Source organism: Lotus japonicus, chromosome 2 (genome assembly GCF_012489685.1).
Source record: "Lotus japonicus ecotype B-129 chromosome 2, LjGifu_v1.2".
NCBI lineage: Eukaryota > Viridiplantae > Streptophyta > Magnoliopsida > Fabales > Fabaceae > Lotus > Lotus japonicus.
The window spans coordinates 87,492,871-87,506,253 of record NC_080042.1 but is presented as its reverse complement, the minus strand read 5'-3'; the positions used below and the strand labels follow the sequence as shown (position 1 = coordinate 87,506,253).

Below are 13,383 nucleotides of genomic sequence, written 5' to 3'. Positions count from 1 at the left end.
ATTACTGCAAATTAACTTTTTTTTGTTGGAAATTTAAATTGATTTCGGATCTTAAATAACACCCATATAATTGAACATTAATTGAGCGGATGAAGCAAATAAATATGAATTAATTTCAATTAGTTTGAAATATCAAGTTCATCAAAACAATCCAAGATTATAAATATTCTTCTCAAATCGAAACTTAATTACCACCATTATACACCAAACTTTGCTTATATTTTACTAAAAAATAATTATAGAATATTGACTTTGAATGGAGAAGAATGAAACCCTAAAATTTTAATTTGGGCTTAAGTAAATAGTAAGGGCATTTATGTAATTTTACTCTAACGGGTACCCACGGGTAGGGTACGCGGATATCCGCCCCGCCCCGTTTTCGGACGGATATTTAAAATATCTGTTTTTCAAACCCGTGGGTACCCGAACCCGCGGGTTATTATACCCGTGACGGATTTTTATCCGCGGGTACCCGCGGGTTCGGGTTTTTTTTTGCCCCATTACCATCCCTAGAGAGAATACTTGAGCTTTGATATTGCGGCAAGTCAGATAAACATTATGAGGTGAATGCATAATGATTCACTTATAAATTCTTAAATGACGTTTACTGCTCATAAATTTCAAATCACCGACTTATATTAAAAATGAAGTGCTTATCATGTCTATTCAAAATATTATCAGATTGTTATATTGTACAATGAGTACAAAACTTTATTTAGGAATCTTTATGTTGATTAAATATTTAAGTGTTTGAAATTTCCGTAATTCAGAAAACTACATCCTTATTATGATTATTTTTTCATTCATAATATCTTAACTATTTTATAATTAAGTGTTTTTTGATGTATTAAATACAATAGTAAAATTTATCACATCGATAAAAACTCTAGCGTATTTTTAAAATTAACCGTTATAAGACCAATCACCTCGAGACTCTAATTTCAAATTAAGCCGATAAATTCTTTTCAATAAATTATTCTTTATACATACAGTTCAAAAGAAACGATCCAAACCCTTGATAGGGAATACATATCCAGCAATGTAAAACAAGGTTATTGAAAAACGCATCATGATAATGAAAGAACAAACAAAAATATCATTGTCCATTATAAGAAGACGTGTGAGATTTTTCTTTCATAGGTAGTCATAATAAGAATGTGCAAAGATAAAGATCACCTTCCTTTCTCCATCGTATGATACCATAACCATACCAAGTTAGAGAAGAGGATATACACTGAATCAGGAATATTACGTTAGGCACACCACCGCACACACATGCCAACGACATTTCAAGCCAAATAGAGACAATTATTAATTAAATATTAAGACAATTCATCTCTCAGCACAACACACGCCCTTATATTTTCACACTCACCTACCCCTCTTTCTCTCTCCAACTCTCTCTGTACACTGTTCTCGTGGATCGATCTCAATCTCAATCTCGTTTAGCTACAGTCGACTCAAATTCTTACCATGGGTAACTACCACCACCACCAATCCTCTTTCACTCTCAACAAATTACGATTCATTCTTCTGATTCATCATTTTTTTTTTTTAAATTTTATTTATCTGTTTTAGTTTTAATTTTGATTTTGAAATGTTTGGTTGATTGATTGGTTGTTGCAGCGACTGATCATCCATTCCAGAGCATATTGAAGACGCTGGAGAAGCCCGGTGGCGGCGGCGAGTTCGGAAAGTACTACAGCTTGCCTGCTCTCAACGATCCCCGAATCGGTCAGTCACTCATTTCCATTTTTCACGATAGATAATAATTCTGCTTAGGTTTCGATCAACGATCATTCTGTTTAGATAACTCTATTGTTAGATATCAATGCCAAATCAAATCTCGATTTGATTCGAATTTAATTGTGTTGTTCTTCGATTGCATTTTGAGTGGTGATTTACCTGATGAATGGTGAATGGTGATTTCAATTTGAGTGGATGAGGTCACTGATGTTGTTGAGGTTCATGTTTGTGTGTTGCAGAGGCACTTCCTTACTCTATTAGGATACTGTTGGAGTCTGCAATCCGTAACTGTGATGAGTTTCAAGTTAAGAGCAATGATGTTGAGAAGATTATTGATTGGAAGAATACTGCACCCAAGCAGGTCGAGATTCCGTTCAAGCCGGCTAGAGTGCTTCTGCAGGATTTTACTGGGGTGCCTGCTGTTGTTGATCTTGCCTGCATGCGAGACGCAATGAACAACCTTGGTGGTGATTCTAATAAAATTAACCCCTTGGTAAGTCCCAAGCTTATGCACATTAGTGGATTTAGATTGAAATCAAGTTTTCATTTGATTAATTATATAGAGTGTTTGGTTTTCCACTGGGATTGGGAATCCCAAAACAATGGTTTTGGCTTAAGCTACTAGACAGAGGTTTTTGCAAACACCATAGTTTTGGACTTTCACCACACCAGATAAAACATGCAGTTGTGCATTGGGCATGTGTAATGATTTTGAAACTGGTTGTCTTCAGGTACCGGTGGATCTTGTCATTGATCACTCTGTTCAGGTTGATGTGGCGAGATCGGAAAATGCTGTTCAGGCAAATATGGAACTTGAATTCCAGAGGAACAAGGAGAGATTTGGTTTCCTCAAATGGGGTTCAAATGCATTCAATAACATGCTCGTGGTTCCCCCTGGATCAGGGATTGTTCATCAGGTCATTGCATCATTCAGTAGCCTGTGAAGTGTGTGTGTGTGTTTGTGTGCCTGGATATGTAATGTTTGATCTGATTCTGTATTCTAATTTCTGAATGATTTTTACTTTTGCATTTTGAATCGAATTTTGTAATTTCAAATTCTGCAGGTCAATTTAGAATACCTTGGTAGAGTTGTGTTCAACACCAATGGAGTGCTTTATCCTGACAGTGTTGTAGGAACTGATTCACATACAACTATGATAGATGGCTTAGGTGTTGCTGGGTGGGGAGTTGGTGGAATCGAAGCAGAAGCTGCAATGCTTGGCCAGGTAAAAACCATTTTAATTTGCTATAAAACTCTTAGTTGCTTTTGAAATTAGATAATGGAATTAATTAACTTATTTGAGTATCTCAGAATTTTTTTAATTCTCTGCTCTGATAACTAGTAAACTATTAACAATGTGCGTTCATTTAATTTATTTAGATTTATATTTTGGGTCATTCATAAATTTTTATTAGAACTATTTATTTTCATCTGCAGCCCATGAGCATGGTCCTACCAGGTGTTGTCGGGTTCAAATTACTAGGCAAACTACGTGATGGTGTCACAGCTACCGACTTGGTTTTGACTGTTACTCAGATGCTAAGAAAGCATGGGGTTGTCGGCAAGTTTGCGGAGTTTTATGGTAAATGACTAAATGCTAATTTATGCAAATGATGTAATGATTTCTGTCTTCTTCTTTTGTAGTATCACCTCCCCTGATGAATAATCTTACCTTAAATAATTGTTTTTTAACTTCCCTTATGCAGGGGAAGGCATGAGTGAGCTGTCTTTGGCAGATCGTGCCACCATAGCCAACATGTCTCCTGAGTATGGTGCAACTATGGGCTTCTTTCCTGTGGATCATGTTACTTTGCAATATTTGAAACTAACTGGCAGAAGTGACGAGACTGTAAGTTAACACTCGTGTCATTGTATTTATGCCATCTACATGGGCTTACGTGTCTTTGATGCAGGTTTCTATGATAGAATCCTATTTACGAGCTAATAAGATGTTTGTGGACTATAGTGAGGTATACTATGCATATATTGTTTTGGGATAGTTATGTCTGAGATGTCTGAAAAAACCTGGTTTCACTGAGATTTTGCTTTTGTGCAGCCCCAAGTGGAAAGATTTTACTCATCCTATTTGGAGCTCACTCTTGAGGATGTAGAACCCTGTGTTTCAGGTCCAAAACGGTAATGAGTCATCATGTTGGTTAAAATATTTTCCAATTCCTTGCATTTTGCATTTACTACACATGCCTCCCCTCTGTTAAAAAAATGTACGTAAAACTCCTTTGCTTTTAACAAGAATAAAAAACCACCATTAACTTAAAAATGCTATTGGGTTTAACAAATTTGTTAAGAATGTCATTCCTACCCTTGTTCAATCATATGTTTGAGAAAGTAATGAACACATTCATAATGGACAATCTATAGTAAGCTCAAATTGGAACGAAGGAGGTAGTTTACTCTAAAAGCAAAATTACATTTTCAGTTTTTTCATGGTGTCTATGTATAACCCTTGATTTGAAATTTTCAGGCCTCATGATCGTGTCCCTTTGAAAAAAATGAAGGTAGATTGGCAGGCCTGCCTCAACAATAGAGTTGGGTTTAAGGTATGATCTTCTTCTACCATGCATATTATTTTCAATTTCTAGATGTAAAGTACCAAACCTTCTCCCTGGCAATTTGATGTCTAGTTTTTTCATATCTTTAACTTCGGAAACCCCCTAGAAGTCAAGAGTTCCTTTCACTTTGGTCACCTCGGGTGAAATCTGAATTTACATACTTGTAATGTAGACTCTGTTACCTCTTCCAGCAAGTCAAATAGTGCAATTGATTACATACTTATCCTAGCTAGATGTTTTTAGTATTTTTGCCTTCTTGTAGCTTTTATAGTTTTTGTCGTTTGAGCTGTATCATATTTAATGGTTGCAGGGTTTTGCTGTACCAAAAGAATCCCAGAATAAAGTTGTAGAGTTCACATTCCATGGAACACCAGCACATCTTAGGCATGGGGATGTTGTTATAGCTGCTATTACCAGCTGTACAAATACCTCAAATCCTAGCGTAATGCTTGGAGCTGCATTGGTTGCAAAGAAAGCATGTGAATTGGGATTGCAGGTTAGTAGATGTCTCTGCATTTTCTGCCAGCATCATTATGAGTTAACCTGATTATGGTCTGCATGCACATATAATATACCTAACTCCAACAAGCAGGATTGCCCCTTGAGTTATTCTGATGCCATACTGAGGTCTGGTTGCATATATTAGATCTTTGTAACATTTTTCAATGCAATAAGATCGCCTCCTTTATTTTCTGGCTATTGTAGAACTTGGGACAGCCTTGTATTCTTGTTGCTTTCCCATTTCTGTTGAAGTTACATTAGCAATTGTTTCAGGCTTTTTTATTTGTTTTACAGTCTAGCAGTTGGATAGAAATTTGATATAATACAATGATGGCCTTTAATTATCTTTTTGCCCCCAATAATTTGTTGTTTGCTACTATGCAATTCAATTGTTTCACACTTTCACTATTTGATGTTGACTATTAGGTGAAACCATGGATTAAAACAAGTCTTGCTCCAGGTTCTGGTGTTGTAACTAAGTATTTGCAGAGGAGGTACTCTTCCGAACATAATCAAGAATATAAATGTGTAAAATGGTGGTATTCACTTTTATGTGGCTGAAATATCTTGATTCCTGAATCGTGTATTGCTCCTGCAGTGGCTTGCAGAAGTATTTGAATCAGCTAGGGTTTAATATAGTTGGGTATGGATGTACCACATGCATTGGAAATTCAGGGGATATTGATGAAATGGTTGCATCTGCAATTACCGAAAATGGTAGTTGTCATTTTGTAAGTGGTGTTTTCTTAGTACTCACTTTGGAATTTGAGGTTACCTAAACATTGGTTTTCTGAATATTCCAGATATAGTAGCTGCTGCTGTATTGTCTGGGAATAGGAACTTCGAGGGCCGAGTGCATCCATTAACAAGGGCTAATTATCTTGCTTCTCCTCCTCTTGTCGTAGCCTTTGCCCTTGCTGGCACAGTATGTGACTTGTAAATTGTTTCCAAGTATGCATTTCAAAACTTGCTCTTGCTTTCTAATTTGGACACCACTGCAGGTGGACATTGACTTTGACACTGAACCCATTGGGATAGGGAAAGATGGAACAAAAATCTTCTTCCGGGATATTTGGCCAACCAGTGAAGAAATAGCGACTGTAAGTGACTCAATGCCCCAATGTGTTAAAAACTAAGACTTTTCAACCTAAATAAAAATAGTGTGTACAGATTGTTCATTTTTTCTTTTCCAAATTTTCAGGTTGTACAATCAAGTGTGCTCCCTGATATGTTTAAGGAGACGTACAATGCAATCACCAAAGGAAATCCCATGTGGAATAATTTATCTGTTCCATCTGGCAATCTTTATGCCTGGGACTCTGCATCAACTTATATTCACGAGCCACCTTATTTTAAAGATATGAGCATGTCTCCCCCAGGCTCTCACGGGGTGAAGAATGCTTACTGTTTGCTCAACTTTGGAGACAGTATTACAACTGACCACATCTCTCCCGCTGGCAGCATACACAAGGACAGTCCTGCAGCCAGATACCTTATCGAGCGTGGGGTTGATAGACGGGACTTCAACTCATATGGAAGTCGCCGTGGTAATGATGAGGTGATGGCACGAGGAACTTTTGCCAATATTCGCATTGTCAACAAATTCTTGAATGGAGAAGTTGGACCTAAAACTCTCCATATTCCTTCCGGGGAGAAGTTGTCTGTCTTTGATGCTGCATTGGTAATTTCTCTGAACTATGCAACATGTAGTGGTATACTAGGACTAGCCAATGGCTTTTTCTTCTGTTTTATTTTTTGATCCTTGAAAGTGAATGTGAAATAATACATTGTTTCTATTTGATATGCTCTAAATTGTCAGAAATACAAGAGTGAAGGGCATGATATGATTATTTTGGCTGGTGCTGAGTATGGGAGTGGAAGTTCTCGTGATTGGGCTGCAAAGGGACCCATGCTTCTGGTACATCCTCAATGCCATTCCGATCTAACCAGTTTATTTGTAAACATTCTATTGGTTTATGTAATGCCTGTATTCATTCATTGTTTTGTTCCTAGGGAGTGAAAGCTGTCATAGCAAAGAGCTATGAAAGGATTCACCGAAGCAATTTGGTAGGGATGGGTATTATCCCTCTGTGTTTCAAGTCTGGTGAGGATGCTGATACTCTTGGATTGACTGGCCATGAACGTTTCACCATTGATCTTCCTAGCAGTGTGAATGAAATTCGACCTGGTCAAGATGTCACAGTGGTGACAGATAATGGGAAATCTTTCCAATGTACCCTGAGATTTGATACCGAGGTAACATAAGATCTTACTCTTTCATCTCCTTCAGTGGTGATGCTTGGGCTGTCGTGTTCCTTAATCTTATTCCTTGACATTCTCCTTTTTCCTGGTTATGTTTCGGTTCTTTCATTGCAGGTTGAACTTGCTTACTTCAATCACGGAGGCATTTTGCAATATGTCATCAGAAACTTGATCAATGCTAAACATTGAATCAGATTTAAAAAGTTTGCAAAGTGAGTTGCTAGCACCCACTGGCTCTGATTTTTAACAGTCGAAATAATCTCATGTTTGGGAGCAAAGGTCAGTTCAATGTGGGAGAAAATCCATGCTATTCACAGCTATTGTATCAATAAACCAAGCAAAGAACTCGGTGGCTGCAATGAATGGTTGTGCCTGCATCGCTTGCTAAAGAAATGTAATTCAACTTTTCTCATTTCTGTTATTCAGTTTTTGGCATTTAACTTCCAGTGCTGCCACTTTGAACGGAGATTTGAGGATGAGGAATATTTGTTAAAGTTATAAGTATTGTATACGTTTTGGTCTCAACACGCAAATAAAGAAGAAAATCGAGTGATTGACAGTATGCTCCAAGAAGAGCATGCAGCTTATAAACTAATGCGCACGATTCCTGGTTTGTTTAATAATCTAGTTTAAAAATCGACAAATCCTAAAAAAAGCATTTTAATTAGATGATATTAACAAATTCTCCTGCAATTTTGAAACCCTGAAAACTATTCATCCAGCATTTATTGCACAAGTTTTTATTCATAAGCTTGTATTAACAGCTTATGAATAGGTCACAGATTATTTATATAAGCTCTTACAAATATTTATATAAGTGCTTCTGTTATAATACTAATTCTTCCAAGTGTGGGGTATTACTTTATCCACTAGGACAAGGTCCTTATTTACTAATATTTGTGGCTAGGATTTCATTAATCTTAGTTTTTATAAAACAAATAAAATATAAACATTGCTTATGGTGCTAGGAATGAGGCCATGAGGGAGGGCAAGTTGCCTATCAATTTTCCTAATTTTATTTTTGGTCAACCATTTGCCTAATCTTTATTTCAACTATTTCGGCTTTAGATACAATCTTGAGATTTTGACAAGCCATATTTAATTCATGGTCTATTTATATCTGATACCAGTATCCAAGTTGGTGAGATGCATGCGAAAATTGACTAGATATTTTTTTAGTTTTATTTTCCTTCAATATATTTTAATTTTTTATAGAGCAAGATAAAATTTGATTTACCAACATTTTATTTTTGTAATTGAAGAATTATCATCGTCATGTGATACACTTATTTATTATTATGATAAGTTTATTAATAAGTTAAATATGAAATTTATTCCAACACTTTATATACGAAAATACTTATATGTCAAGTTTTATTTCCCATGAGAAATATTTCATGTTAAGTTTCTATTTATTAAGTTTAGCTTGGAGATCTACATCAGTCTATTGTATGGGAATGCTAACCTAGTCTTTCATCCATATATATTATCTTCTACATTGTTATATATTTTGAATTCATGATTTACAATATCATTCATGTATATAATATATTTCTTGTAAAACATTCACCAAATGCAATGCAAATAATACTTTTCATCTAATACAAAAAAATTCTCAAATGGTTTGATTTTCTTACGATAGTTATGGCACTGCTTTTATAGCCTGAAACCTCAAAAAGAGAAAACAACACAAGCAGACATACAACAACTATGATCATTTGACATTGGTAAATGAACTCTGGGGCAAAAACTGGTATTCTTGTTACATCTTAGTTTCTTGAACCTCCCTAATGTAAGTTGACAAACACACAAATTTGTTTATTATATTTGCTACTAATATAAATGCAAAGGGTAGGGAAAAAAATGAGTTAGTTGAGGTACAGCAGAACATCCAAAATTACACAAATGCCGTGGCAAACTGTAAACGTTTTCTTCAAGACCTGAAGCATTACCGAGCAACGTTTTAACTGAGACTTCAAAATTGTACATCGTTGTCGTGATGAACTCAGACAAGCCTGAAAAATAAGTCAATCAACTTGAGACCTGATAGCTGTTCAGCAACAACTGGCATATTAAATTTTAAATAAAAACTACAGCTGAGCATCATGCTGTGCAAGATGAACAAGAAAGTTGTAAGTATAACTCTACAAACAATGTAGAAAAGTACACATCAGTTTTCAAGGTTTAGCAATGTAATCCTACAGAAGATTTGAAAAAGTTGCAGAAGATTATGAGCTACTTCCACATAAACACTTATATGGGACTAAATCAACACTTTTCAATTGAATCCTATTTGGGACAAAACCAATAGTTTTAAGTTGATTTGGTTCCAAGAGCTTACAATATTATTTATATAAAACTACAAACAATGTGAGCAATCTATTCACCAAGTGTTGACACATATAAAATATTACTCCCTCCGGTTCTATTTATAAGCAACAACAAAAAAATTCACATAGTTTAAGAAATGTAGTTAAACTAGATAAAATGCATTAAATTTGTCTTAAATTAAAATAAACTTCCAAAATTACCCTTTGTTATTAGTGTTGGAAAGTGGGAAAGAGAGAAAATATTTAATGAGATACATTTTACAAGTTAGAATTAATAAGGGTATCATTGGAAAAAATTAATTAATATAGCTCAAACTTTCATTTGGTTCTTATAAAAAGGACCAAGATTTTTCTTCTCTTTCATGCTTATAAATAGGACCGGAGGGAGTACCAGATAAGCATTTTTGTCTTGTCTTAACTGTAAAACCATAAGTTTGATAGGGGTAGTAGAAGAAAGGGGAGATAAGTACCTATGATAATGTATATTCAAGCTTTGTATTCACTGACACGTATCCATTTGGTACTTGACCACTTATTACCCTTAATGACCGGACAACCACCTGAAAATTTTTACGAGAACATTTTTGTCAATTTGTCTCCTCTTAATATAAAAGCTTGTTGACACATCTGGCAGCACAAGTAACAATAATAACAACAAAAAACAATAAGAGAAACCAACCATGTAAGCTTGATGGATCTAAAGTTGCATCTGGCTTCATGCTCCAGAAAAGTAAAGCATCACCTCTCTTCGGCTTAATTGAAAGCCCTTTCTTTCCACAATCAGAAAGCTCATTCCACCATGGCACAGAACTAAAATTCCCTTTGGCAGATGGGAACACTGTCTCACCTCCTTCTTCAACATCGGTACTGTATCAACAAAATACAAAAGAAGCATAACATGAATAAAACTGTCCTCATATTCAAGACAATTTGAAGCTTAATAGCAACAAAGAGAGCATATGATATCACTTACAGGTACATCAGTACTGTTGCTATACGCTGACCCCCATTCTTAGTGTTAAACTCATCAAGAAAGTAGTCATAGTGAGGCTCATACTTTTGTCCAACCTCATAATGTAGAACTTGAAGTCCTTCACCATGCTCTGTATATTGTAAGGCGTAGCTTATTAATGCTTTCTGAAGTATAACCTACTATCTTAAGATCATAAACCAGAAAGCTATATGACAAAGACATGAATAGGTTCTTAGAGAGGATCTACGGAAGGATCTAAAGAACAAAAGACTCTGGATTGTTTACAATTGAGCAATCAAAGACACAAGGTAAGGATACAGAAATTTTCTATACCTAAATGTTTTCACGAAGGGTCAATGTTGAGTCTTTTCCTCTTTGTCTAAGTGCTAGATGTGGTTACTAAACATATATTAGAGAAGACTCCTTGGTGCAAACTTTTTGCAAAATGATACAGCTATAATTTGAGAGTCAAGAGATAACAAAAGAATAGTCAGAGAGATGGAGAGTAGCACCTTCCCTTAAATAGAAGTAAAACAGAGTATATTGAATGTAAGTTTAGTAGAATGGCACAAAAACTTTAGCTGTCGGTGAAAATTATATAAGAAATCTAATCCACGTCTCATGATTTAAGTACCTTAATAAAAGGAGATGTTAATAATAAGACCCAAGCAGGGTGGATAAAATAGAGGAATGGCTACGATGAAATTTATAATAGAAAAATACCACTAGAACATAAATGAAAATTTTGCTGTAGCTCTATAAGGCTTATAATGTTATATGGAACTCATTGTTGGGTAATGAAGAGTCAAAAGAAAGTAAGATCAATGATGCACGTGAATATTTGATAAATGAGTGGTTATACAAGACAAGATACAATTAGGAATAAAATCATTACAGGGGAAGTCGTGTAAGCTATCATTATGCAGAAGATGATAGATTTTTAGCTAAGGTAATTTGTGCATACACGGAGAAGACCCCTAGAAGCATTATAAGGAAGATAGATTAGATGAAAGATAGTTTAATAGTTAAAGGAAGAGAAAGACATGAGGAAACTATAAAAGCTAAACCATCACGAGAGATTAAGATTTAAATGGTTTGTGATTGATTCATAGTAGGACATTATAATGTTATTTGATCCATAGAGCCAACTCCACTTAGCAGGAAAAAGCTTGGTTGCCTTAAGTTTATCAATAAAAAATTAAAGCTCATAGAAAGAGATAAGAGGCACAGGACTTACCTACAGGAATAAAAGTAAAGTCAGCAATTTTTTTCTCAATATTCCTCACAATCTTATCACGTCCTCTTGGCAGAAAAGTTCCAGAACTCGTACGGACTCTAGAAGTAGAAGGAAATGTATAAGCATAAGGTTTGACGATAGGACAGTATAAATAATATGAACGATATTACTTTCAGTTTCAAATGACACTAGATAGAGAAAGATAGGAAATCCTCCAACCTGCTGTCTTTGCTCTTTCCAGTTTCACTGTCGACGACTGTTGACTTATGCATATTAGGCTTCGCTATATCAATTAGATATTCACATTCCTCTTTGGTCTGCTCAGATCATTCAGCAAAAATTTAGTGTTTGAAAGGTGGAGACATTATAATGCATCATATTAAAATACTGATGAGCTTGAAGCTTAACCAATAGTTAAACACAATGTCCTCTCACGTAATCACATTCACACACCTCTTGAACGTTCCCTCAAGCATCATATTGCCAAGGAAAACACAAAACTAACTTATGTAATATCCTAACCTTCAACTTAGGAAGATAGTAGAAGAATATCCAGATGAAACCACACTACCAAACTCCCTACTTCCCATTCCATTTCACGCAATACCACGTTCCCCTAGTTGCACTTAATCAGTTAATCCTTAACCTATGAATGACCCAATGATATCATCGAACACCCATAATTTTCAAACTTTAGGTAAGTCATCGGGAAAAAAAAACACCATTCTACATCAGCATCAATTTTCTTTCCATTCATTTCCTTCAACATTTCTAATATTTTCATAAATCACCACCTATGATCAAGTGGAAAACAGGAACGCAAAAAATTTGGAATCAAAATGACCTGACAATTTCACTGGCATTCTCAAAACTAGAGAAAATGTTCAAAATAAAGAGCAAGAATTCAATCTTAGTTCACAAATCCTGGTCAATACTAGATTTAACACAAAAGTCAACGAAGCAATTATCAATAATCATAACATTCCATGAATTTCAAGCTCAAATTACACTCCACAGATCTCGCACACAATCAGAAGAACTGAAAATAGAAAGCAATTATGAGTTATGACAACAGGAAACTAACCAGAAAATTATGATACACGAAGGCTCTCGGCTCCCATGAGATCACTTCAACCCACTGTTCTCCCCTTCCATCATCATCATCGGTTCTGGTTACAACAAGAACGAACAAGCAAATTAACTTCAACACAGAAAGAAACACGGAAAAATCGAATCGAAAGACGCAAGGTAGCTACCTGTCGAGCGTGTTATGAGCAATGGAGGTGAGATCGTTGGGTTTGGGGAACTTGTCACGAGATGAGGAGCTTGGAATGGAGAGGATGCCGAGGGCGAAGAGGATGAGGAGGAGGAAAGTGAAGGCGAGGAACAAGGCGAAGATGAGCGTGGAAGAAGACGATGATTTCCGAGATGGAAGGCGAGAGTATCTTGGTTTCGCCATTGTTGATGGTTGAGGAAGCTCGCTCAGATCTGAGATTCAATGGAATGGAATCGAATCGAATCAACACTTTTGGTTTTGGATTCGAATTGAATATATATAACTGCTCAATGTCAATCTCATTTGCTGTTACGACTGACTAGTCGATGGGAAATGGGAATGGAAGAAAAATGGGAACGAACTGTTTCTGTTTTTCTCTATACGCTTCTTATTCACTGCAGTGTCACCAGTTTCAAGTTAAAAAGTTAAAGCTAATAAATAATCAAAGGTTTAGTGAATGATTATTAGCTTCAAAAAAAAAAGTGAA

At 35.6% G+C, this 13,383-nt stretch overlaps 2 protein-coding genes across 2 annotated transcripts; one reads left to right on the top strand and one right to left on the bottom strand.

The window, feature by feature from the left end:
• Nucleotides 1-1,317: 1,317 nt before the first annotated feature.
• LOC130740596 (aconitate hydratase 1) lies at nt 1,318-7,591 on the top strand. Its single transcript, XM_057593256.1, has 19 exons — nt 1,318-1,477; nt 1,627-1,734; nt 1,986-2,239; nt 2,478-2,663; nt 2,811-2,972; nt 3,185-3,329; nt 3,454-3,596; nt 3,661-3,717; nt 3,804-3,883; nt 4,230-4,305; nt 4,628-4,813; nt 5,245-5,312; nt 5,417-5,535; nt 5,622-5,743; nt 5,820-5,918; nt 6,020-6,499; nt 6,638-6,736; nt 6,832-7,074; nt 7,195-7,591. Exons 1-19 carry the CDS (start codon nt 1,474-1,476, stop codon nt 7,267-7,269), a joined length of 2,706 nt encoding a protein of 901 aa, XP_057449239.1. The 5' UTR covers nt 1,318-1,473; the 3' UTR covers nt 7,270-7,591.
• Nucleotides 7,592-8,780: 1,189 nt separating this feature from the next.
• LOC130740595 (probable prolyl 4-hydroxylase 10) lies at nt 8,781-13,299 on the bottom strand. Its single transcript, XM_057593255.1, has 8 exons — nt 12,877-13,299; nt 12,705-12,789; nt 11,840-11,937; nt 11,621-11,718; nt 10,384-10,513; nt 10,090-10,277; nt 9,881-9,970; nt 8,781-9,095 (listed from the first exon to the last, which is right to left on the bottom strand). The coding sequence occupies exons 1-7, from the start codon at nt 13,077-13,079 to the stop codon at nt 9,897-9,899; spliced, it is 876 nt and encodes a 291-aa protein (XP_057449238.1). The 5' UTR covers nt 13,080-13,299; the 3' UTR covers nt 8,781-9,095; nt 9,881-9,896.
• Nucleotides 13,300-13,383: the final 84 nt, after the last annotated feature.